Raw genomic sequence first — 26,567 nt, 5'->3', positions numbered from 1 at the left:
TTGTACAGAAGGTGTCCAACAAGAGATTATCAATGCTTAAGAGATAAGTTATTTCCTGGATGCTGAAAAGATCCAGCTCAAACATTTGTTAGTTTTATTCATTGATAAAAATACTCCATTGAAATATCAACTTTTATATGAAGCTAGCCTGTATTCACAGAAACTCTAGCTTTCAAGAAAATATAATTATCTTTCATAAACTAATTTGCTTAGACCTTCAATTTACTCTGGTTTTCTTTAGTGTGCCAAGGAGAAAATGGCTTTCAGCCCAGCCTGCCTCTTTTCTTAGGGTCAGAAATTGTCCACGTATGACTCAGGGCTGCAGAACAGCTTGCTGTCAAGAACTACTAGAATTTAATTTACTTTAGCCTCTAACCACTTGTTTTTCTCGCCATAATTTGCTTCAAAGGGTAATAAGAAAGATTTAAAAAGAACGTATGTTACTTTTTTAGGACTTGGACTTGGACTTTGTTACTCAGTGTCCTGTCCTATGCCGCTGTTAGAGTAGGCAGTCAGATCTCCTGTCCTGCTTGCCCACATTTTATAATATTCCATGCTATACATTGTACAAGGGCAGGTTCTCCTACACCTGTGGCTGAGTGGGTAAATTCACCTAATTTGGGGCAAAACACTCATATGCAAGATAATAGCACTGCTATAGTGAGGCAGTGGGTGGTATATCTCTGTGGAAAACAAAAGAAGATGTGCTACTTGATGGTAGAGAAAAAAAGAAAATTGGACGGGAGTTGGGTTGTGAGAGATTAGGTCTCTTTGGGGTGAAATCTTTCAGACATCTCTGTTATTAACATTTTGATAATAGCACACAAGCCTGCTGATGCACAGACAACAGGGCTGGACACTGTCATTCCAGATAGATGTCAACATCTTCCTCATTTCTCTCTTGTCAATGCAATAGAAAAGCAATTTGATTTGGTCTAAATACTAGATCTGAAAAAAACATGTTGATTTCCTCGGGCCTTAATTTAAAAAATCAACTCAAAAATTTATGAGGAAATTTTTCTCAGACTTTATGCCAAGATTTGAGAAACTGGATAAATGAATTAAGAAATAATTCCAGCTGAGAGAGAAAAATCTTTAGCTGGAGGAAAATTTAAATATGAAAGTAATTGGAAACTCAGTTGTTATAGCATCTTAAGAAAAATTAAAATGAAACACAAATATAACTTCTTTCTCATTAAAAAGACCTCAATCATAAGATGATGCTTTGGGGAAATCTTTATTTGTAACTGTGTGTGTGTGTGTGTGTGTGTGTGTGTGTGTTTGTGTGCACACACACAGACCTGCATCTGCTTCTGCACATTGTAAGTTGATGTTTTATGCTTTCCATATGGATCATTGTAATATTGATTCCCTCATTTCAACCATAGTCTATGTTTCAAATATCAAAATACAAAATATATAAAAGAAGTTCCATTTTGTGGGTCCCTTGTCCTGGTCAAAATAAAAATGTATTTTCATAATGATGAAACTGTATCCTGTTAAAGACTTCAATAGCAAATCTAATGAAAGTTACGTATTTCATATCATATCTAGAAACAAGGTGGCTTTCTTACCAAGGAAGTAAGGTAATATAAATCTTTAAGCAATAATTTTCAAAGAGAGAAACAGAACTGAAGTAATATATAATTGTATCTACTACTAAGGAAGTATGGAAGAGAAATGTTCCAGCCAACAATGATTATTTAGGAATTGTTTAAGTCTCCTTCGTGAAACCCTCTGTCAACTCCTATTTCTATATCCCTGTTCTCTTTCCCCAGTGTCTTCTGGATATCTAATTGCTAAGTAATACCTTCTTGATTTGCCTATGTTATGTGAAGCATGAGTAACAAGAGGAAAGTCTTTTTTTTTTATGTATCTATAGTTACTGTAAAAAGGAAATCCTTTTCTATGGACAGTTCACAAATAAAAACCACACATATGATAGGTTGCTCTCTTTGAATAACTTTTGCCCTTCCCTCTGGAGTTGCAAAAAGTTCTAGATCTCCCACAGCGCCATCGCATTGACTACCATGCCTTTCCAATTTATTACAAAATATTTGTAAGTAAGTCATCTTTTTCCATCCTTCCTGCCGTGGACTATACGCTGTTGGAGAGCAGGGTTTTTTTCTCTATCTGCTTTGCTACTGAACACAACTGGCCCACGGTACCTGATTGTACAGTGAGGGGAGTGATAAAGTGAATCGGGCATGACTGGAGCTTTCTCCGACTAATCATTCAGAACACAGTCTGCTCCTGGTTGGAGTTCACGTCTGCGTAGAGGGAGGACTGCTTAGGGCTGGAAGCTTCACACAAGAATACGCTCTTCTGCTGCCCACAGACGAATATTTCTGTTTTGAACAAACTATTCTGTAATACCGACCCTAGTTGACCAGTCTTCTTGAAATTTTAAACACTAGTCAATTGCTGGTATTCTCTCAAAAGACAAAAGGATGAGGCCATATAATAAATCCCAAGTATCTATTAGAAAAAAGCATGAGACGCTTATATTTTCCATCTCACAATCGTTTGACATAAGACGTGTTGGCATTGTCTATCTATTCACATTTAATATTATTTTAATTAAAATGTCAATTGTAGTTCTGAGGGGCAGTTAAGGGTTGGACTTCGGCACAGTTTATGAGTTCAAGCCCTGTGTCGGGATCTGTGCTGACAGCCCAGAGCCTGGAGCCTGCTTTGGATTCTGTGTCTCCCTCTCTCTCTGCCTCTCACACTCTGTCTCTCTCTCCTTCTCTCTCTTTCATAAAGAAACAAACATTAACAAATTAAAACAAAATATATATATATATCAATGGTAGTTCTGAGGGCATTGTAGAGGCTTCTTTAAGGCAAGAGTCTTGAGCAACAAAAACTTGAGCAAGTGAAAAGGGCCGACAGTGACCCCTGAGGTGAGGCAAACAGTCTCATTAAGCAACCCACGGTGAAACAGCCATCGACGAATTGACCAGTTACCACCAGGCACAGTTCCTGAGATTTCCAGAAAAGAGAGAATTCCCCGGGTCCCCACACTCCCTCACTCCACCCTGTAATTGTGGCTCCTTCCACTGCCTCTGTGAAGCCAGGCTTTCCTTTGCTGTCCTGCCCCCCTGCAGGCTATTCAATTAACTCCCCTGACTTCTGTTCTGCCTCAGGTGAATCTTCTCACCACCCCACCCCCAACCCCTACCAGGCCACCACCCCCATTCAGTCCAGACGCCCCACAGACAGGAACTTGTTAAGGCAATGAAACAAATATAAAAAAAAAAACCCAAACCAAACTAAACCAAAACAATTTTTAAATTATTAAAAAAATTTTTTTGAGGTTTTATTTTTATTTTTGAGAGAGAGAGAGAGAGAGAGACAGTGTGAGCAGAGGAGGGGCAGAGAGAGAGGGAGACACAGAATCAGAAGACAGGCTCCAGGCTCTGAGCTAGCTGTCAGCACAGAGCCTGAAGCGGGGCTTGAACCCATGAACAGTGAGATCATGACCTGAGCCGAAGTCGGACACTTAACTGATTGAGCCACCCAGACGCCCCCTAATACGATTTTAGTAGAAAAGACAATGCTCCAATTGAGTTGAAATACTTCTTTTATTGATCTTTTTGCTATTTTGTGGTTTACTTGTCCTTTCCCTTCCCACAGCTATCAGCTAAGGAGCCGTTGGGGTCCTCCTTTTCACTGAAAGAAGCAGTGAGAAGTAAGGGGACCTGTTGGTGGCAGACACCACCACCACTGGATAGAGAAATTTGTTGTGAAAAGCTTACCTGGTTCATTTGGAAAGTGTGATATTAAAAAAATTTTTCTTTGAGTGTTTTAAATCAGTGCATTTAGGGCTTGTGTAATAATGGAACTGAAACACAGCAAGATGACAGGCCCAGGATGCATTGCAAACGATGAGCACAGATATTTTTTGCAAGTATAAAGGAAGCTTTATCTAGCCTCATTTTAGAGCAATGAAAACCATTGCTTCCAAATGTATACATTTCTGAAGAAATGAAACAGCAAATCTACTTCCCAGAACTGGGCTCTGATTATAGGAAAACATCCTGGAGACATCAAAACCTTAGCCTGGGTGGCTAAGTCCGTTAGGCATCTGACTTCGGCTCATGTCATGATCCAACAGTTCGAGGGTTCGAGCCCCACGTTGGGTTCTGTGCTGACAGCTTGGAGCCTGGAGCCTCTTTTGGATTGTCTATCTCTCTGCCCCCCCCTCATGTATGCTAGACCCCACTCCCCATCTCAAATATAAATAAACATCAAAAAAAATTTGCTGAGGGCTTTATTTTTTATCATGTAATTCCAATTAAACTGCAAATTAAGAAGGATGCCAAAGAGAGGTCCAAGAATCCTGGAATGATGCCAAAATGTTCATAGCCACTAAAACTCTTGCCAATTATCAAGAGAATCTTGCAGAAGTTCACCTAAACCTGGGCCTTTTATAGATGCAGCTTTATAACTCTTGATTATTGTTGTTGTTTAAAGCAGAAAAGCTACATAAAGTTGTGAACAAGGGCTCCTGAAGGAGCAGAGACACAACAGCAGATTCAGAGAGCAGGAAGCATGAAAACACAAAGGGATGAAAGGTGAAGGAGAGCAGATTTTGCCATGCTAAAATATGCTTCTTTGGCATAGTGATTATTTTAAACTGGTTATTTTTAAAACACAGCCGACAGAAAAGCTCTAAAACTCCAACAGAAGTTACCCTTTTGTAAGAAGCATTTACATTTATAAGGAAAATCTCCATTTGTAAGGATAGATCTCTTGCTGTACTGGAAGAGGCAATTTTTGGAACTCTAACCAATGCAGAAGGCAACAATTTAAAGCTACTTAACCTTATCCATGTTTACTTTGTTTACCGTGGTAACCTCCCGTAACAGGTCTCTTTGCCCAAATATCTTCTTTTGTCTTTAGCTGATGGTGATATTTCAGATAATGGCTTTGGCCATTTCAGTGAGTTACTCGGTTTTCCTGGATCTCTCCCATGTAGACATGTTATTAAAGTTTTGCTTGTTTTTCTGTTAATCATTCTTTTTTTTTTAAATATTTGTTTATTTTTGGGAGAGTACAAGCGGGAGGAGAGGGCGGAGAGAGAGAAAGAAAGAGAGAGAGAGAGAATCCAAATAGACTCTATTCTGTCAGTGCAGAGCCCGACGTGGGGCTCAAACCCATGAACCATCAGATCAAGACCTGATCCAAATCCACCGAGCCATCCAGGTGCCCCTGTTAATCAGTCTTATGTTGATTTAATTATCAGACCAGCCAAAGGATCTAAAATGGAAGAAGGGAAAACTTTTCCTCCCCTATAAAGGGCTTTCAAACCACAGCAGGCTGACAGGTGCAGAATGAAGATGTGAAAATTAATAAAGGATACCTTGTTTAAAATGAAGTCAGGAAGGGTAGCTGGGGGGCTCAGTCTTAAGCCTCTGACTTTGGCTCAGGATTCTGTCTCCCTCGCTCTCTGCCCCTACCCCGCTCATGCCCTCTCTCTCAAAAAAAAAAAAAAAAAAAAAGAATAAAACATCTAAAAAAATTAAAACAAAAACAAAATGAAGTCAGGAGACCAGAGGGGGCTAGTTCTCACATCCTACTACAGTCATCAACAGCAAGAAAGGAGCCTTGCAAGTGATACCATTTTAGCTATACTTTCTACTTCAGCAGGAGGAGGGAAGGTTTTTCTCTGCTCCTGTGCAGCTCAGCCAGTGAGAGCCACACATCAGCTACTGAAAAGCCATTATACTTTGAACTTCAAGTTTATTCCAATGGACTCTTGTTTATAACAGCTTTCCCAACTTCCCTGGTTGTTCTATAAACATTCCTTTCCGCTGTTCTCTGCACTTGCCTATAGTTTTGCTGTAGCTTCCTTGACTTAAACTGTAATTCTCTGCCGTTCCTGGTCAAACTCATTTCTGCTGGTAAAATAACTGACACTTTTATTTTTAAAATTAACATAGATAACAGTTTTCTATGTATTTCAAGCTAGTGAGCCAGTTAGTGATTTTCAACCTGTAAAATAAGTGATGTATACATAATGACGTAACTAAACATTAAGAAAATATGTTGGGTAGAAACATCCATGTTTAAGGAGAAATATTTTAGAAAAAAATCTTACTTTAGAAAGGTTTATTTGGGAAGATTTCCCTTAAAAATAGTCTAAGTAAAAACTGAAGTTTTGATTCTTCAAGAGAGAGAGTCTCAGCCACCTTTGGCAGTGTGGCATAGAACAATGAACACAGCTCTAGAATCACGGAGCTCTGGCATGTGTGACATTAAGTAAGTCCGATGTTGTGTCTGTAAAATAGGCTTGATGTGCCTACAGAAAATGGGGTTGTAATGAAGATTAAGTTAGTTGAGATTCAGTATGTGGTGGTTGTATTAGTGACACTGCAAATTCTCCATAATGGTAAGTACATGAAGCATTTTGAATTTTCTTATGTATGACTAGGCAACATTATTCAATAGGGTAGTAGAAGATGCTAGCTAGGAATCTGACCACATTCTCTGAAGTATCCAGTTTTAAGACCATGAACTGCGAGACCTCCACATTAGTGGAGAATCAATAATAACCTTTGGGCAGTTGGCCTGCTATGGTAACTTGCATTGTCTCTCCTGAAAGCCAGATGTCACATCAACTTAAGGAAAGGAAGGAATTAACATAGCATTTGCCAAATACAGTTCTTTCTTTTTTTTTTTTTAAGTAGATATTTCAACTAAAGCATTGGAAGTCAGTATGGTGGACATGTAGAAATATCAAAATGATCATTCCTTTTTACTTGGCCTAATAAATTCACAGAACTTATATTTTATAAACTTTCCAATATTCAACTGTTTTTGATCTAGAAAAATGACAAGTGCATATGGTTCAGTCTAATCATTACTAAATAAAAGGTAATTGATTCCCTGATTAAGTGAAAAAATGGGACAAGGAATAAAAGGATGCATAGAGTTGAATAATTTGTATTATATATTTGTCAATGGTATACATATGAAAAACTATATAAAGAAATGACTTAGAGCAGGATATAAAGCTGTCAGTAGCATTTGCTAGCCTCATAAGCTTAGTTTCATATCCAGGAACTGGATTCAGACTCAAATCCGAACCTCATGCAATCCTGCAGCTTCAGAATGGGAGATTTTAGGTTTTCTAACTGATACTGTACGCATTTCCAAATTGCACTGCTTTGTATGTTTTTATCCTTTTGACTTTCTGGGCTCTCAGAATTACTGCTGACCTTGGGTAACCAGTAGAAGAGTGGGACTTTCACTGAGTGTTATAAAAGTAGGTGAGCTACTGACTTAAAGATGATGAAAATTGCTTTTTCTCAAATAAACCCTTGATTTTATTTAGATTTTAAAGATATTCTTCTGGAGACATTAGGATACCTTGATGAATTTGCTAACTGAAGATTTTGGTGTAGCAATAGTAGCAATTAATGAAGTAAGGTTTTACTGATCTCTTTAGAGACTATTAAGCTCCAAGATTCGTCAGACTATGAAGATTTGCACCCTTCTACTTTAAGAAGCCATTTCATCTAAACAGAATCTCCTGCCTGTATTGGCTAATGGTAGAAATTCAGAATCACTAGCTAAATTAATTGTTTCATGTGGCTGGTCTTTAGAATGTTATAAACTGTAATGGAATTACTGAGTTGAGAGCAATTAATGGATGCGCTCTGTATATGTCCTACCAAATGCTGTATCTGTCATTTGTAATGACCAATTAAAAACTATCAAAAGAAAACTGTTGATGAATCTTAGTGCCATCCAAATAAACCACCTATTACAGTTTACACATGCCTTATATCTGTATAGTTCAGATCACCTCAGTATCTGAAGTCATTTTGGATACTGTCATTTAAGTATGCTATGTTCCACACTTTTAAAGAAGAAAGTAAAAGTTTGGAATACTTCTGGGCTTTTAAAACCCGTAAATCCTAGAGACAGGGACAGAATGCGTTTTTCTCATATCCAGGACTCATGAAGGGTCAGGAGCTGAAAATTCAGATCCCTACACCAGAGCCACAGAGGCATTCAGATGAGGGGGTATGGGGGTGGGGCCTGGGGCTCAGTCGCAGAAGCTTCGGACTTTAGCTCAGGTCAGGATCTCATGGTTCCTGGGTTCCAGCCCTGTTTCAGGCTTATAGCTTGGAGCCTGGAGCCTGCTTCAGATTCTGTGTCTTCCTCTCTCTGTCCCCCCCACCCCTTGCCTGCATTCTCTTTCTCTCTCAAAGTAAATAAACATTAAAAAAAAAAAAAAAGATGAGTGGGGATGGCACAAGGTGTCAGGATCAGAGAGGGAGGGAGGTGAGAGATGCAGAGCACTTGAAAGCAAATAGCCTTTTAAAGCCACTAAACACCATTTAGCTCCACTTAGCTACCCCTTAGGTGTTGCCCTATGGAAATGCGATTCCAGCAGAGCTAGATACTGTAGATTTTCAAACAGATACAAATATATGGAATTTACATGAAATAATCACACATCTAAATGTTGATAACTAATTCAAATTTTAAGGCCATGGATTGAATAAAACACATCTGTGGGGTGTCAGGAAGCAACTTCTAGATTAGATTCTAACATCCTCTGTAGATATACACATGCTATTAAAATGGATGGATGTTGAGATGCTGTCCTTCATTAATATTTATGACAAAGGAAATGTTTTTAAAAAGAAAGCAGGGTATTTCATTAATCGATAGCTAGTAGGTGACCACTAGGTTGCTACAACATATTCATTATTAAGAAGATTAAAAAAGACAGATGTATTCACTGCCATTCTCTGTTTATAAGCAGTTTAGTTGTGAAGAAAGGGATTTCATGATAAGGTTATAAATTATTGGGAAGGGGATACAAAGAAAGGATCAAAGTTGTATATAAGGGATGATTACAAAAAATTTGAAGGTAGAATAAGAGTTTTCAAGTTCCATACAGCATCATGTGTTGTTTATTACACAAAAATAGGGGATAGACAGTATAAAGAAGAAAAAAATCCAAAATTTTTTATCCTAGATTGTTGCTCTTGAAATGAAATATTACATTTGACAAAGTTGAAATGAACATTTTATATGGATGTAAGTTGAAAAAGGAAACCCATGGAGAAATATACAGATGCTGTGAAACAATTTGTAGTTCCCTGAGGGGTATGAAGAGAAATTTACAGAATCACAGAGCACGATGTGCTATTTAGCTACTCCAGACATCACACAGCATCTGTTCAATGGATGAGGCAAAGGGCAGAGAGTAAGGGTCCATTTCTATTTCTGGCATTGATTGCTCTGGGACCTGGAGGGACAGAGTGTCCCTTTTGTCACCCAAGTTACCCCATACATTAAAAAAAAGACAATGCATAGCCCAAAGGCATTCTGAACATCAGTTTTGACATCTATAAACCATTTGTAGACTTTAAAAATCAAAGCTATGCAAAGGCAAGAAATACTATTCTTCCTCTCCAGGATTTACAGAATTGATGAAGAATTACAATGGGCAGGAATCAATCAGATTCCTGTTGGAGTATTTGTTTTTGCTTTACATCCCTCCTCATCCTGGAGCTCCTCATGTTTATTTCTAAGCATTGTTCTTTTTATCCACTTTTGTTTTCCATTTAATTTAGATGGAAAAGCAGTTCTATGCAGATTCATTATTTAAATTGCAGTCTCTAGAATCTCCTTTGAAAATTGAGACATCCATAAATGTAAGGCTGAAGTTAGGTAAAAAGAGAAGTTACATGCTAAAATTCAGGGCCCCAATTATAAAACATGAATTACATAAAGTTCTTGGTCTTCATCTGTATCCTTCCCAACTTGTCCTTTGCTAGCTTTGAGTGAGATACTAACTATATTTGACTCATATTACTCATATTCTTACCTTCATTCTTCAGAAAAATGTAAACAAGGAATTTGAAGATTAAGTTCATAGATAAAAATGTACTTACCTCTCTCTTACAGCTTGATGCACAATGTAGAAAATAATACTTTTTCTAACTACTCTATATATGAACTAACCAAAATCCCAAATAAAGACCAATCAAAGAAAGAGTTCACATCTCACGGAAGAAAACATCCTCTTCTATTACCCAATGCCTGATTATCAAGAAATTAGATGAGTTCATATTATTTAATGGACGCTATTATCCTAACCTTCCGGAGAACTGACTTTATAAGTACCATGTACTGACAGTTTCCATCAATTCAATTGCTCCAAATTACGAGTATATTTATTTTGTGTGTGTGTGCGATGTATATGTGTGTGTGATATAAATCATACACACACACACACACACACACACACACGCACACACACTTTATTTTTCAATTTGGAGGAATTGGCATAAAAATCAGAGGCCCTAGTACATAAAATGGAGATGAAGGGTTATTTGCAAACACTTGGCTGTTTTATGTATTGAGCCCAACACAAGACATGTATCTTCATGGATACTAGCATTTTACCAGATTCTATTGGGGAAAGACATGGATTCTTAAAACATGCCTGTCTGCAAGTGCTCTCTTTCAAACCAACTTCTGCAGATACCGTACCTTCCGGAGGGGTTTGAGCTTAGTCTCCATGATGAAGTCATACTTGCACAGCTCACAGCAGCGCGTGTCTGAGCTCTTGATCCACTGGTGGAGGCAGGACTGGTGGACAAAGCGCAGGGTGCCGGTGCAGCGACAGGGTGTGATGAGGGGGCTCTCTTCGTCCCCCTCACAGTGGCAGATCCTGGGGAAGGACAAGGTAGTCAGGATGAGATCTCCCAGAGGACATTGCTCCCCAGTGGATTACTTCCCTCACGCATCCCACACTGCATTAGAAACTGCAACCGAAGATTTAGAAAGCACGGACTTTTGACTCCAACTTGATGCTAGAACTGAATCTATGCCCCATATTAATTTCCTTTCACTTGCTACTCATGCTCATGTTATTAAGCACTAGATGCCAGTAACTCAAAAATGCACTATCATGTCATTCTGATTCTAATGCCAGTTTTAACAGCACAACTATTGAGGCAAATCCTCAGCTTAATCTATTTAATAGGTCAGTGTCTATGAGCATCAGCTTGATTTCATATATAAAAGCTATGACTCATAATCATTATAAGGAATCTGATAATTTTGTTCTCTTATTTTGATGGCAATTTATGGAAACATAGTATACAATTTAGTATCTATGTGGAAGAATTCTGAAAATTTTTAACATGTTACCAAAGAATAAAGTGAATATCGAAAGTCAGATTAGAAATTACAAAGATTTTCCTCAGAAGAGGCACATATACTTGGTCACAATTAATGGCCTAAACTGTCAATAATTATCATTGTTTAACAGTTACAAAGATACTGGTCCCATAAAGTTCAAGTATAGTAAATTCTATTGTTTTAAAATGTTAATTATTATATCTTCCAAGGAATTCAGAATTCAATCAGTTTACTGAATAACAGTGAATTTGAATGTCATAAATTCACAGTCCATGTGATCTTCATTATGTTCCTTTACAAATTAAAAAAAATAATTTGTCTCCTCATTAGATGGGTTAAGCTTTCCATACCTCAAGATTGTAATTCAAATCTCAGTACCTCAATAATTCTTGTGATTTAGAAGTTGCCAATAAATCTGATTAGAAATATTTTTTGAAAGGTTTGAAAAATATGAATGTACATTTCAAAAAAAAATATCTGTAGAGTTACTTTTCAGAGCTGAGTCACAGCAGCAGGCTTGAAGAATGTTTGAATTGCTGCTCTTTCCTTTTAGGTCTATATGCCCTATTCTCCAAAAGCATATGTTTTAAAGAATGGATTTTTAAAACGTATTTATCTATATCAGCTGTTGCCCAGGGGAAATGAAATGGTTGCTCTATTTGTTATTGCAGTATGATACAGGAATTGAAACCAAGCCCTTCCCTAACCTCAAAATAAAGAAGTATGACAGTACACTAATGTTTTGAATCTCTTTTTCTTTTCTTTTCTTCCTTTCTTTTTTTTTTTTAAAGTAGGCTTCATGCCCAGTATGGAGCTCGAACTCACAAACCTGAGATCAAGACTTGAGTTGAGATCAAGAGTTGGGCGCTTAACCAACTGAGCAATCCAGGAACTCCTGAATCTCTTTTTCTTAAGTAAAAAGAATATAATAAAAAAGGAACACCAAGTTCTAAAGTCCTTAGGGTGGGAGTGATGAGATGAGAGCATAGGAAGTTCAAAGTCGGAGTCCTCTTTCTCCTGAACTGAGGTGGGAAGTAGTAGTGTTGGACGTGGCAGCATATATAAAAGACTGATGTGGTGGGGAAAAATAAAAAATTATCTGAGAGTCTACTCTTTAATATGAAAGTGTATAGGTTGTATCACACTTGTTGCCAGTAGAGTATTGGTCTCATGATAGGTGCTCAGCAGATGATTATTTAATAAAATGATTATTTCCTCAACAAACTATGACTGACTTATAAGAGCAACAAATGAAAGAATACCTGGAATTCTATAGCACTTCATTTGGTTGCACTATTTATTTTTGGAGCCATTGAAACCTAATGAATTACATAGAATGAGAGGTTGATACTTCTTATGTCCTTGAACCTCTCATCTCTGCATCCACACAAAGATACTCCGTTAGGTTAGGAGTCAGCAAACTATGGCCCAATTCTTAATGTCAGATGTTTTTGTAAATAAAGTTTTGTTGAAACACACCCACAAACATTTCTTTATGTATTGTTTAGAGCTGTGTTTATACTATAACTACAGAATTGGGAGTTGCTGTAAAGACCATATGGCCAGAAAGACTAACATATTTACTACCTGCCTTTTAACAGGAAACATTTGCTGACTCTTGCCTTTAATATGGTGATTCTGAGTTAAAGACAATATATGAATATTACCAACAATAATAAAATGAAGTTTACAAAATATATTACCCCAACAACTGCAAGTAACAAAAGTTGAAGTTAAAGTTACATAGAGAAGCAGACCATAAAAACTAAAGTCCCTTCTAACCTGTCATTGAAACTTGCTGTTCCATGAATAGTCTGCAGGGGGAGGGACAAAATCTCTCATTTGAAAAAGACAAAAAATTGCAATTAATGCCATCTGATAATTCATTACTAAAAAAGATCATGTCAACCGCTGCACTACTGCCAAGATGATTTTGAGCGTCTGATTTTTTTTTTTTTTTACTGACATGAAAAAAGTAATTTATTCAGAAGCAGATTTAAACAAAGACCTTGTTGATTACTGAGTTCAACCTGACCTGAACAGTTTACTGATTGTAGTTCAACTTCCTATGTCCTACATCTTTCTTTCTAAAAATTTCTGCTGAAACTGTTACTGAAGTATCACCAGAAATTTCATGTCTGCATAAAATTAAGGTTCTCTGTCACAGGGAAAACCAAAAGCTTTTTTGTTTTCATTCCTAGTGCATGAGACTTATTTTTACATCTTTTTAGCATTTTAAACTTTTGCTAAATTATCCGACTCAAGTTGGACCCCGAGTCTTTTTCAAATCATGTTGAGATTATTGTAAATGAAGTTAAGAACTAAATATCAACTTCAAATATTTACTAGAAATAAAAAATATTTATTATGCCATTATAAAAAGAATTAAACAAATCTTAGGCTGATATAATTTACTTACACTAACCATAGCTGCTACATTATCAAAGATAACATGGTAATAAAAACATAGAAATGCTTTTTCCAACAGAATAATTGTGTAGAGAAAATGATCTTAACACTAAAATTGCATTGTAAAATATTCATAATACCAATGCATTTTTACCTTATGGGAAATCAACGCTTGGGAAGTGAGTGATTCCCATTAAATTATTGGTGACTGACATTGGTGTCTGTCACCTAGTGACAAGAATAAGCTGAATTCCTAAATTTTATTGGCATTTTACTCTTTTAACTGGCTGCTTATAGTTTAATCAGTATACATTAAGATTTCTACCATTTATGACTTGAATAAACTTCTATTTCCATATAACTTCTATCTTTCTATCTTTCTATGAAAAGTAGATCAGCAAATAGTATTTAGCAAATTAAATTCTGGAAATTGTGTGTGTGTGGGGGCAGAATCTTTTTTTTTTTTTTTTTTTTTTTTTGGTTTTGTATATCTTAAAATGACCTTCACTGCTCCCAACCCCCCCTCTTGCCAATGTTTCTTGGCTCTGGTAGACTAATGTTTTTTCTCTACATAAGTTTTTTTATTTTTAATAATTTATCACTAAAAATATCTTTGTGAAGGTCATAGTGATCATGTAATTTTGGAATTTTACTGTTCATTCATTCACATTTTTTTAGTTCTTGCTATATGCAATGCAAATCAGACAATAGCATTAGCATGTGGGGTGGATTAAGGAGAGAACAGAACCTAGAGGCAGGGACTCCATTGGGGCAACTATTACAATTACCTAGGTATTAAGAATCCGGAATGATGTGACACTGGGGAGGAGATTGGAGCCCCTCAGTCTGCAGAATGTGTAAAGATGCCTAGGACCTTACTTGGATATGTGGCAACAAAGCCCATTTACAATGTATAATTCCTAAAGGCAGTCATCCCTGCAGTTTTCAGACAGTCCCTTAACTTTCTCTTCCTGTATTCCATCCCATTTTCTCCCGTTTCCTTTTGGGAAATCTTTCTGACCTATCTCCTCACTTCCCTGCCTACATTTTTCCTTATGCCCCTTCTCAACTAAATAATCTTTAAGCACAGTCATTATAGATACAGCTATGTTTGTAATGACTTTATATGGATGTTAATCTTTACTCAAAACTAATTATCATGTTTCAGAATTTGGCATTCATTCTTAGAATTCACTTTACTAAGCTAAAAATGATTAGAATACATGTGGGTGGAAGCCATATTGAAATGTATTAAGCAGTGGATGAGAAGTTAGTGCTCAAGTAAACAAGGGAACAGAGTTTTCTCTCTTTTCAAGAAATACAGCATAGCAGTGAAAGAATAGCAAAGTTCTATTTTTAATTTTCATTTCATTTCATTTTTAACAGGGAAAACCTGGACTTGTTCATTAGCAGAACTGAAGGTGCCATAGACAGGTGACAGTTTAAAAAAATAGGCAAGGGAATGCCCCATTGCTCAATGAAGGTTTCTTGAGGAGTCAAGAAAGTATGGGGAACAAGTGGAAGAATACGCAGGAGGGAAACACATGCTTTCCCCTGTGAGCAAGAGGTAGAGGGAAGACGCTAAGTGAAAGTGGTGGAGGCAGAGGGGTTGCGGTAGCTGGATCTGGGGAGGGGTCTTGTCTTTCGTGATACAGCAGACAATGTGTATGTTCAACAGAAGGCAGGAAGGCATGGGGTTAAGGTATTAGAGAGGCTTAATTAGAAAAAGCCACTTGGAGACTGTGATGGGAAATTAGCCAAGCATGACTATTAGAACCGTGGAGCAGCTATGAGGTCCCCGGTGAGATTAGACAGCACAAATTTACAGTGGACACCCTAAAGACTGCCCGGAGTCAGCAGCCTCCAGCAGTCAGAGAGCAGCCCTACAGCTGTAGTGCAATCTAATGTGTGATCTTGAGATCACAAAGTCAGAAATGGGAAGGACAAGGAGTGAAGGATTCTAACGCATCAGGGAACACAGAGTGAAAACAGTTGGCCATAAGGGCTAGACTGAGCCGGGAGGTTGACTATCATGGGGGAAGGATGGGTTTGAGAGACTGGAAGTTACGATGCTGAAGAATTGATGTTGAAAGTGGGAGGAAATGGGACAAAGACAGTCTACATATAGCATATTCATATCCCTCATGGATGAATTCATATCCTTTTTGTGCTACTTTTTATTCCCACCGTCACAGAAAAATAAAAAAAGAAGATATTATTTAGTGTTTGAGATTCACAAGCAAACCAAATCCTGGCTCACATGCTTGCTTTCTGCTCCAGGAAACTGGAGATGTTCTCAGTTTACTCCATTTATTCATGTGTAAATGAGGCGAAAAATAACCTCTTGAGGTGTCCTGAGAATTAAAGGAGATAAAAGGGTGCAGTACCTGGCATGTTGTGGGCATGTGTATCAGAAGTAAAGGAAACAAATCTCCATGAAGTATATATATATATGTACATAACACACACCCACACCCACACAATCCCCCCCCACATACACACGCAGAGCTTGACAAAGAACTAATCAGCTCCTCCCAGGAGAGTGCAAATTTTCCATCATTGAAAGTACGCAAATATAGAAGTGCCCCGGGGTGGCTCAGTTGGTTAATCATCTGACTCTTGATTTCAGCTCAGGTCATGACCTCATGATTTGTAAGTTCCAGCCCTACACCAGGCTCTGTGCTGATGGCCTGGAGCCTGCTTGGGATTCTCTGTCCCCCTCTCTCTCTGCCTCTCTCTGACTTGTGCTCTCTATCAAAAACAAGTTAAAAATTAAAAAAAAGAAAGCACTCAAATATAAGTAGGGTATTTATATGGCAGGCATTGCATCAAAGGAGCCCATGCAAGGGTAATTAAACAACAAGAACTCATATTTCTCCTCTAATGTTGCAATTCTGTTATTTTTTTCTTTCCCACAGACTGATTTCTCCTCCCTCCCTCCTTGGTTAGCATTTCCCCTTTGCTTGCCCTGGGAGTTTTATACTTCATCTTCCAGCATTACTCCTAGACTTGTGGTTTTAAATCTATATCCAAATCCAATCTCTGCTTCTCTAATAACCAAAAACTTCAGCTAGTCCTCTAACTCTATTAATGTGGCATCCCCAATAAGACACTTGATGCTTCCTATATCTCACCATGTCTTAAACTAGCTTTTCTTCCCAAAGATGCCATTCCTTAAGTATCCCGTTCTTGGCTTGCCTTTATCTTGGAAACTCCCATATACTTTAGATTCTATATTCAAATTGTCATCAACTTGCCAATATTTTCCCTCCCTCAGTGTTTTCCATATCTTCTTTCTCTTCATCCTTACTGCTATCTCCCTAGTAGTTTTGAATTGTCAACAGTTACATGAACTGCCTTTAAGACTTTGCCCTTTTCAAATCATTCTCAAAACATAGTTACTCAGATCTTAAACACTGTCACTCTTCAAGAACTCTATCAGCATCAAATAAAATGCAAATTACTTCACGTGGTTTTTATATGACCTTCTGTAATTTGTACTTACCTTACCAATCCTACTGTATTTCCCACTAAATCCCAATATACAGGCATGGTAGCATGATACAGAATTTACCAGCTGATACAAAATTTACCAGCTGGTAAGTGGTTTTGCCACAGATAAGTTCCTCCTGTGACAAGATCCTGATTCTTATTAACCTGGAGGCTAGGGAAAGGACAGTACTGTAATGTCCATTAGCCCTTGTTGATTCAGAGGGTTACCATGCTCTGTGTGTGTCACGATTTAAAAAACCAAGTTGGGAAACACTGGTGTAGTTGTTAAAAATACAATCAGTGCATTAGGGCTGTTTATAAGGATAAAATAAAGGGATAAATAAAGGTTAAATATTTCTTCATTCAATGCTGAGATGATTATTGCATTCTGGGAATATCTGCCTCTGAAAATTTCCTCAAATATGATCTCATAACTGTGATATCCTCCCCTCTTGATAAAACCTCACCTACATTGAAGCTATTCTAACACGTATACCCTTAATGAGACAGCCTCTAGATTTTCTTTCCTTAAAATGCTCCTTCCATTCTTGGGGTTTTATTGCCCTTAAATCCCACACTGCACAGATCTGGTCTTTGGTGTTTGTTAATTATCTCATTGATGCAAGCTCTGATATTATGACTAAATAAATTCCTGCTTATTCATTTTTGAGGGCAGGATTTTCTTTGTGCAGAAAGAATAGCATAATATTAAGAGCAATTTAAGTGAAGACCATGTGAAAAGTCAGGGTAAAGAAGGTTAATTACTAGACCAGAAAGGGACTGGGAACACTATACATTAAGCCATATTTAAATGTGTACAGAGCAGAAAAAAACAAAAAACAGAAAAACAAAACATGTATAGAGCAGAGACCAAAAAAGATAGTTTAGTGAGATGATTTAGCAATTCTCAGAACTTGTTGCCAACTACCAGTGTTCTGTTTATGTTTCGGGAAAATCACTTATAATGAAAGTGAGAAATGTATTATCCTTTATATACCATGCACTCCTATTTTTCATTTGAGGAACTAAACTGAGGTGAACCAATTTTATATCCTATGTGAGCATCAGAGGAAGTCAAGCAAACTCATCTGCAGTAGAAAAGAGAAGTAACTCTTACTTAATAAGCAGAGAAGATGGGCAGTATTTAACATTATTCTTCCTAACAACTGCTTTCCACCAACTGTTATTGATCTGGAATCAGCATACATTTTTGGAATTAAGAAAAATCTTATAACTCAGGTTTCTAAAATTTTCTTTACAGAGATGAAATATTATAAGCTACCATTCAGCCTGAGATTAAAAAATCTTGAAAACTCTGGGGCGTCTGGGTGGCTCAGTTCATTACACTGAGGTCAGTCGGCTCAGGTCATGATCTCATGGTTCATGGGTTTGAGCCCCGTGTAGGGTTCTTTGCTGACAGCTCAGAGCCTGGAGCCTGCTTCAGGTTCTGTGTCCCCTTCTCTCTCTACCCCTCCCCTGCTCACACTCTGTGTCTCTCTCAAAAATAAATAAACATTAAAACATTTAAAAAATCTTGAAAACTCTAAACATATAATTATGACAGAAGAATAAAAATATTTACAGATAGCTAATACAGTTTTTGTAATCATAAGATTGGTCTTTCTGAATCTAACAACAATCTTGACATCTCCAGATAAGTGATAGTTCTTCACACACAAGTGATTTTTTTTCAAGTGTTTGGTTTTCTGAAAGGGATATTTTCAACTCAGAAACACTTGGTATGTAGCATGACTTCCTGAGTTTAATTTCACGCCCTAATTTGTCATCACTGAGTTGTTCAAAACCTCAGACCATCTGCAGAGCTGTAGTCTGAGCAGTGACATAGCAATGTCCCTGGTTCCTAACTTGATCCCAGAGCTGATACAAAGTTGCAACTAACCAGCCACATTTTCTTCCCACCAGGTATCACACTGCTGGAAAACGGTGGAGAAGATAATGATCACCTTCCATCACCAATAATGGAAGCAGGGAGGCCAGTTCTTATTTGAATTTATTGGTATTTCAGTTGTGTGAGCTGCAATGGGTTAGGAAGATTCTATTTGAATTGCTCTTCCTGTAGCTGTCATCACCTCTGGTGATGATTTGATCTTATTGATACTAAGAGTTTAAACTCTGATTGGGTCTGCGGATTCTCTTAAGGACTCCTCTATCATGTATAGTCTAGTGATTTAGTTTCATAGTGGGCTAGGTCCTTTTTGAGGACTTTCTGGGAGGTTTCCATGGGTTCTTGGAGTACATTAGATTCTTCTGCCATGTACAGGCATATATGGTCCCAAGAGTCCCAGCCCCAAGTGTACCCAACAACAGAATAGAGTTTCTCAGTAGTTTTAGGATCCATTCAAACTGTCCAGATCTTCCAAGTCAGGAGACACCTAAAGATGGAGCGTGCCTTTTGGGATAATCCCTCTTCTGTTAACTGTCACTTTGTTGCCCTATGTTGAGCTCAGAGTACAATCTGCTTCCGGGTAAAGGAAGTGATTTTTCCCCAGTAGTATGTATCTTTTCAGATCCTACCTTATAATTTTGGTGACATACAGATGAATAGATAGATAATAAATGTTGAATAAGCATACTGATGTAATGATTTTTCTCTACATTCTCACACATGTCACAAATATTCATTTTATAACTCAGTTTTGAGATCTTTTTTGGGCTTGTTTGTAAGACTGATAAAATTAAACTAGAGATATTCCTAAGCAGATATTCTTAAAGTTATCAGCTGCATGCATTGATGTGACAGGAAAATCTAAAGATCAGATAATTCATGCTTATTTGCCTTCTGTGTAGATGTAACCAAAGGGACAACATTTGCTCAGATACACAGTAGAGATTTTGTACATACATAATGACAGAACTAGTAGAAAAATTATGATTATAACTTTTTAGTCTTTTTATTTTTTGTATCTGGCAGAGATTCTTAATTCAAATTGATTTTGTAAAAAAATCAACCCCCCCCCCGAACAAATTGATTTTGTGATAGCACTTTCTTTGTGATTGCTAAGTGTCTGAACGCTCATAACCTCGTTCTCAACCATAACTTCCTTCCATTTTCTGTCCACTCAGTAAGTTTATCTAGTAGAACAATACATCAAGGGAAGTCTCAAGTTGCCATGGATAATTGACAGAGCAGGTAATTTATTTACAGATAACCAAGAATGCACCGAATGAATTAGAAATAGCTTCTGCATTATGACGTCTTCTAAACAGGCAAGTACGTGTCTTGGCAAAATACTGATGTTTCAGCTGCTTTGAATGCAATGAGTGAATCAGTCTTTATTCATTTATTCACTTATTCATTCATTTCTTCATTTATTAATTATCTCAAGAAAGAGTTTGTTGCATACGCACTACGTGTGAGGATATATAAGGTGCTGTGATAGACTTATACAAGAGTAAGTCTCAATCTTTACCGTTCAAGGACCTTATTCTTTGACAGTTTACACACTGGAAAATGGCAATGTGATCTGTGACATATCAAGCACAGTTGTATGTAAGAGAGGGAAAGAACGTACAGAATGTGAGTTGGGAGGGTGGTCAAACTCCAGTGGAAGACGCAGAATATGAACTGGAATTGGAGCTTGGGCAGAATGTTGGCAGATAAAAATGGCAGTTACTGGGATACTCCAGATATAGCAGATATTTTCAGTGAATGTTTGGAAGTAGAATTGACCAGGTACTCAGGTAAAAAATGTGGATAGGTTTGACAGCAACATGAAAGGTTGGATAGGATTGTAGTGGGATGTCACGATGAAAAAGAAAATAAGATTATGGAGAGTCTCAAATACATTTCCTTCATCCATTGCTAACACCTACACCTACACCCACCCACCCACACACACACACACACACACAGGCACACACACAAAAACATTTTAAGTGTCTTCAGTTGGCGTGGGAACGCACTAAAAAATTTGAGTAAGAAAATAATATCTTTAGGAAGCTTAATCTGTGTTACCTCAGAGATCTGAAAGAAAAAGAAGGGAATATTGTAATAGTCAAAATCAACAGTAGTAAAAAGAGCTAGAGTCATAGTTGTGAGAATGGAAAAGAGAGCATTAGATACTGTACAAGTTGGTAAAGGAGATACCAGTCTGAATAAAGGAGGTGGGGTGGGCTGTGGGACAAAGGGAGTGAAGGACAGACTGACTTCAGGGTTTTAATGAGAGCTTCTTGGGACAGATGCTTAATCTACAGGGCTTCTGAGCATTTGTTTGTCACCACAGGTATCACTTAAAAACCATCATGTTTGTGAGTTAATTTTTAACTTCATTACATTGTATGGGACAGTCATTTTGAAAAACAGAAGGAAGCCATTTCACCCTTTCTCATAGACTCTTTCTTGGATTTGAGATATTTCAATGAAAACAGATATTTTTCCAAATAGCAGAACTACAAATAACAAATAATTAGCTCAAATAGTAATAACATTAAAATATGGTTTTCCAACTAGCAGTAGAATCACAAATATATAATTAATAATGTGGTTTCTTACTTCCTCTTTTTAATTCAATTTTCCTAGCGTAGAGTATATCCAGAATTATCCTCATACCATTTCATTGTCCCAACCACTTGTTTCTCCATCAGAGGAAGGAAAACACAATTTTGTGGATCCAAATTAAAATGCCTTAAAAAATAAAATCATATAAATGTATTTATTCATAATCTTGATAGAACAGAGTTTTTCCACTTACACCAAAATAAGTTTTTTTTTTTTTTTCAAAAGTATGGGGAAGGGAAGGGGGAAAAAGAGTTAGGGAGAAGGAGAGAGGCAAGTCATGAGAGACTCCTGAATACTGAGAACAAACTGAGGGCTGAAGGAGGAGGGGAAAAGGGAAGGGGATGATGGTCATGGAGAAGGGCACTTGTGGGGATGAGCACTGGGTGTTATATGGAAACCAACTTGACAATAAACTATAAATTTAAAAAAAGTTATGTGTGTGAACATTATACCTTGTTATGTAGAGAAATGACTGAAAAGAGCACAATACTATTAAAAATTATGTGCATAAAAGATTAGAAGGAAATATACCAAATCTAAATATATCTAAACATATCAAAACCTAAATAGTGATTATCTAGGCAGGTAATTAAGTTTATTTTTAAAATTTTTTTATGTTTATTTTTGAGAGAGAGAGAGAGACAGTGTGAGCAGGCAAGGAGCAGAGAGAGAGACACACACAGAATCGGAAGAAGGCTCCAGGCTCTGAGCTGTCAGCACAGAACCTGACACGGGTCTCGAATTCTCAAACTGCCAGATCATGACCTGACCTGAAGTTAGATGCTTAACTGACTGGGCCACCCAGGTGCCCTTAAGTTTATTTTTTTTAATGTTTATTTATTTATTTTGAGATAGAGAAAGAGGGAGGGGCAGGGGCCAAGAGAGACAGCCAGAGGGAGAATCCCAAGCAGGCTTCACACTGTCAGTGCAGGGCCTGATGTGGGCCTCTATCCCACTAACCATGAGATCATGACCTGAGTCAAAATCAAGAGTCGCTCAACCAACTGAGCCACTCAGGTGATCCACCAGGTAATTAAATGTAAATCGAAGTATTTTTCTCTGTTTTTAATTTTCTTTACAATAACCACAACTACTGTGATAATCACTATAACAAATACTAAAATAAACAAAAAATATAAAAGCTTAAGAATAATTTTCCAATTCTACTTCAACTTTTTCTCATTCTCTAGTAAGTTGACAAATTCATGAATATATACTTGAAGAATTTGGAGAAGTTATGTCTCGTTAGCAGTAAATGCCGATTGCTTGCCTGTTCTCTTCCTGTTCAGCTTCAGAAGCAGCCACTCTTTTTCCTTATAAAAAGCTTAAAAATCTCATTATTTTATTTTTTTCACTTTTTAAGATTTTTAATTTTAATTCCAGTAAAGTTAACATACAGTGTTATATCAGTTTCAGGTGTACAGTATAGAGATTCAACATCTACACATCACTCAGTGCTCATAATGATAAGTGTACGCTTAATCTACTTTCCCTATTTCTTCCACCTGCCCACCCACCTCCCCTCTGGTAACAATCAGTTTGTTCCGCTATAGTTAAGAGTCTGTTTCTTGGTGTGTGTCTCTCTCTAGGAGCAGCCCTTGTAACATTTTGGTGGTTATGTAGCAACCAAAGGATTTTCACTTGCAGTCATTTATATTTTAAAGGAAATACAAACTTGCAGGTGCTAACTCTATCAGTGAGAGTCTCCATTGTATATCCAATATATGTATTCATTTGAAGGACAGAAAGTGTTAAGAAAAATTTGTCCCTCATCTCCCCTCCACACATACACACCCATACCACAGATGTCTTGTATTATCTGAATTCTAAATATATAAAACTTGATACCTTATGCAGCTATGGTATACATCTATGATCTATGCAAGTGTGTGTATTCAGGCATTCCACTTCTGTACATGGTAATTCTGCTTCAGTTCCTTAGAGGCTAAAACCAATTTACCCTGTTGTTTGCTGAAAGGGGTCTCTCCAGCTCGATCATCCGCATTTTCACCTGCATGGACATGTGGATGTTTCAACTTTCTCAATACGCATCACTGTCCGTGGAGTCTTTCTCAGTGCCTGGCCTTTGTTTTGTATTCCTGTGACTTCATCACCTTTTCATCTTTTTGAACAGCACTTTTCACCACAACAAAATCTAACTGATAAATTGATATCATTTTTCCTCCACACTCAGTATAATCATAATGAATTTCATTAATTATGTATGCCAGATGCAATCATTTTGTATATCTCTTCTCTATTTTCTTTGCCTTTTAAAATGTCTCTGAAGTAGCTGTCTTTATGTGAATACAAAGACTATATAAAAAAAGTGAAATGTATAACTTCCACAAGGCTTTTGATGAAAAAGAACTCTTTTCATGCGCAAACTACAAAAGTGAAAAACATAAATGCAAACACGCAAGCGCAGAAGTAAAAGCCTTGAGTACGGTATTGCACTAAACATGATGTGAGATAAATAAAGTGGATCGTTGCCAGGACTAACTCCCAGTTTATCTTAGTTTTGGATGATGTATAGCCGACAAATAATATGACACCAGTCACATTCCTCTGCTTTCTTGATGTTGATGGAGATTTTATCTTTTTTTTTTAAATTTTTTTATTTGATGCACATAGCAGGAAAGAAGATAAAACTTGGGGCTTGATACTTACAAACCTCTTTTTTACTGTCATTGTAATGAAAGCTGCTTTTTGTTTTCAAATTATATTTTAATTTTCAAATATGTGACTTAATGTGGCTATTCTTTAAAGAAGTACATCATGAATACAAACTAATATTTTTAATTGGACTTCATAAAAATAGCATTCTACTTGAATGCAATTGTAACAGCTTTACCTTTTATAGATTATAGATCTATTACATATGTATGTTATAAACATAAGTACATATATTTCATATCATAACGAAGATTCACATTATATTAGTTAGTCACAAAGTTTGTCAATTTCCGCACTTGATCCCTTAATGGCATTTGACAAAAAGTAGGGGAATGAAATCATTGCACATGTAGGCAAAAAAGCCCATTTACATTGCTCATCATATCACTATGATAAATATATTGAAAGTTAATCTTCATGCAAACTTATCACTTGCAAAGGAATGAGAAGCTACAAAACTTATGCACACTTGTGAGCCTTATTTTTGCACAGAGTAGAATTTGGGCTATGATGTCTCCCAACGGATGATGAAAAATATGGTTTTGAGATCAGGTGAGAAATTGGCACAAATGCTCTTTTAACTGGGTGGGTGGCATCAACCTACAGTTGTGCTTGGTCATATTAGCTCAGTATTTGGGAAGGTGAGTGAAGGTGGTATAGAAGAAGAAGCACATATTGTTTTTTTTTCTATTCTTAAAGTTCTTAAGAAAATTTCATATAATTTTACCCCAAACTTTTCTCTTCTCCATTAATGACATACTATAGTATGTAGTAGTAGATGATGCAAAATGTTTTAAAAAAATGTAAGTCATGACTTTTATGATCTATCTTTGTATTTCTTATATAGTCAAAGTCATGATATAACTTTAAAAATCATCCTTGCAAGGATGTTTAAGTTATTATATGTCTTGGGAAATTAAGCACTTAAACAAGAGAGAATTGATCTTCAGCTATTTATCACGAAAAAGTGTCAGCTGCCAGTGGATAGATACATTTGCTTCTATGACATTTCTTTTCCCACAAATACTAAGTGTGTCCTTGAGTTTTGAAGCTGGAGAAGTCATCCTTCTAAGCACTTAGCATAGCTCTCTAGTAGTAGGATAAAACCTTAACCCTGTTCTGTGCCAACCCTCACTGTTAAAGGAGCGGACCTCTGTGGACTGTGTTCATCACATGGAGGTAGCCATGGGTGCCATCCACTACATGAAATGTTCTAGTTTAAGGGCTCCTGCAATAAATGTTGCTTAGTCATTCTTCATTACTGGCAAAAGCTGTGTTTCATCTGGACACTTGGTGTGCTTTTCTGTGAAACTTCTTTCTTTGCTATAGCCACTCTGCCTATGAAACTTGTTTGTAGTAAATCTCCATATATGCATTTTTGTTGATTTAGTATCTTTTTTTTTAAATTTTCTAATGTTTTTATTTATTTTTGAGAGAGAGAGAGTGTGAGCAGGGGAGGGTCAGAGAGAGAAGGAGTCACAGGATCTGAAGACAGGCTCCAGGCTCTGAGCTAGCGGTCAGCACAGAGCCCGACGCGGGGCTCGAACCCACGAACCGTGAGATCATGACCTGAGCCGAAGTTGGACGCTTAACCGACTGAGCCACCCAGGCGCCCCATTAGTATCTTTATTTTAGTATCCTTATTTTCATGTGTCCTGATCTTCTCAATTTCCTAATTTATCCTTTCGGAGTGTATGTGTATGTATATGTGTGTATATACAGACACACAGTGCACACATACACATATATCTATACACAGTATGTTAAGTCATTAAAGAAAGGAAAAATAAACACAAACGTATATCTATACCCTTGAAAAAGGAAAAAGAAGATAATCAAATACAAGCATATATCTATGTCCTTTATTTGTTTTGTGTTTTCCTGTCCCTCATGTACATACTTGGTATCAGGCTCCGTTTCCTTATAGTCTAAAGCTCCCCCTTTTTACCCGTTGCAGCATGAACGCCTGTATTACGATTGCCTGTTTTCTTTCTCATCTGCAGGTGCTACTTCAGTGGTTTTCAAACTTTGGTGTGCATCAGAACCACACAGAGGTCCAGTTAAACTGAATAGCCAGGACTTACTCCCAGAGTTTCTGATTCAGTAGCTCAGAGTTGGGATCTGATAATTTGCATTTTAACAAGTTCCCATGTGATTCTGTTGCCAGCGGGGCAGGGGCTATATTTTGAGAGCCATGGATTTAGTTGTTTGTTTGTTTGCTTTTTCTACAGTGTCATTTGAAAGTGAATTGCAACTAGATGAGAAATTTGAGGTCTGATCCAAGAAGAACATT

At 37.2% G+C, this 26,567-nt stretch overlaps 1 protein-coding gene across 1 annotated transcript in view; it reads right to left on the bottom strand.

Moving 5' to 3' along the window:
• Nucleotides 1-26,567, bottom strand: part of LOC115291690 (E3 ubiquitin-protein ligase MARCH1) — a 336,178-nt gene that overhangs the window by 43,710 nt on the left and 265,901 nt on the right. The window contains exon 5 of the mRNA XM_029939232.1: nt 10,525-10,705. Within this exon, the coding sequence (XP_029795092.1) occupies nt 10,525-10,705 (181 nt within the window). The remainder of the gene's footprint in view (nt 1-10,524; nt 10,706-26,567) is intronic.

This window comes from Suricata suricatta, chromosome 1 (assembly GCF_006229205.1).
Source record: "Suricata suricatta isolate VVHF042 chromosome 1, meerkat_22Aug2017_6uvM2_HiC, whole genome shotgun sequence".
In the NCBI taxonomy this organism is placed as follows: Eukaryota; Metazoa; Chordata; class Mammalia; order Carnivora; family Herpestidae; genus Suricata; species Suricata suricatta.
This window is presented reverse-complemented; position numbering and strand designations above follow the sequence as displayed.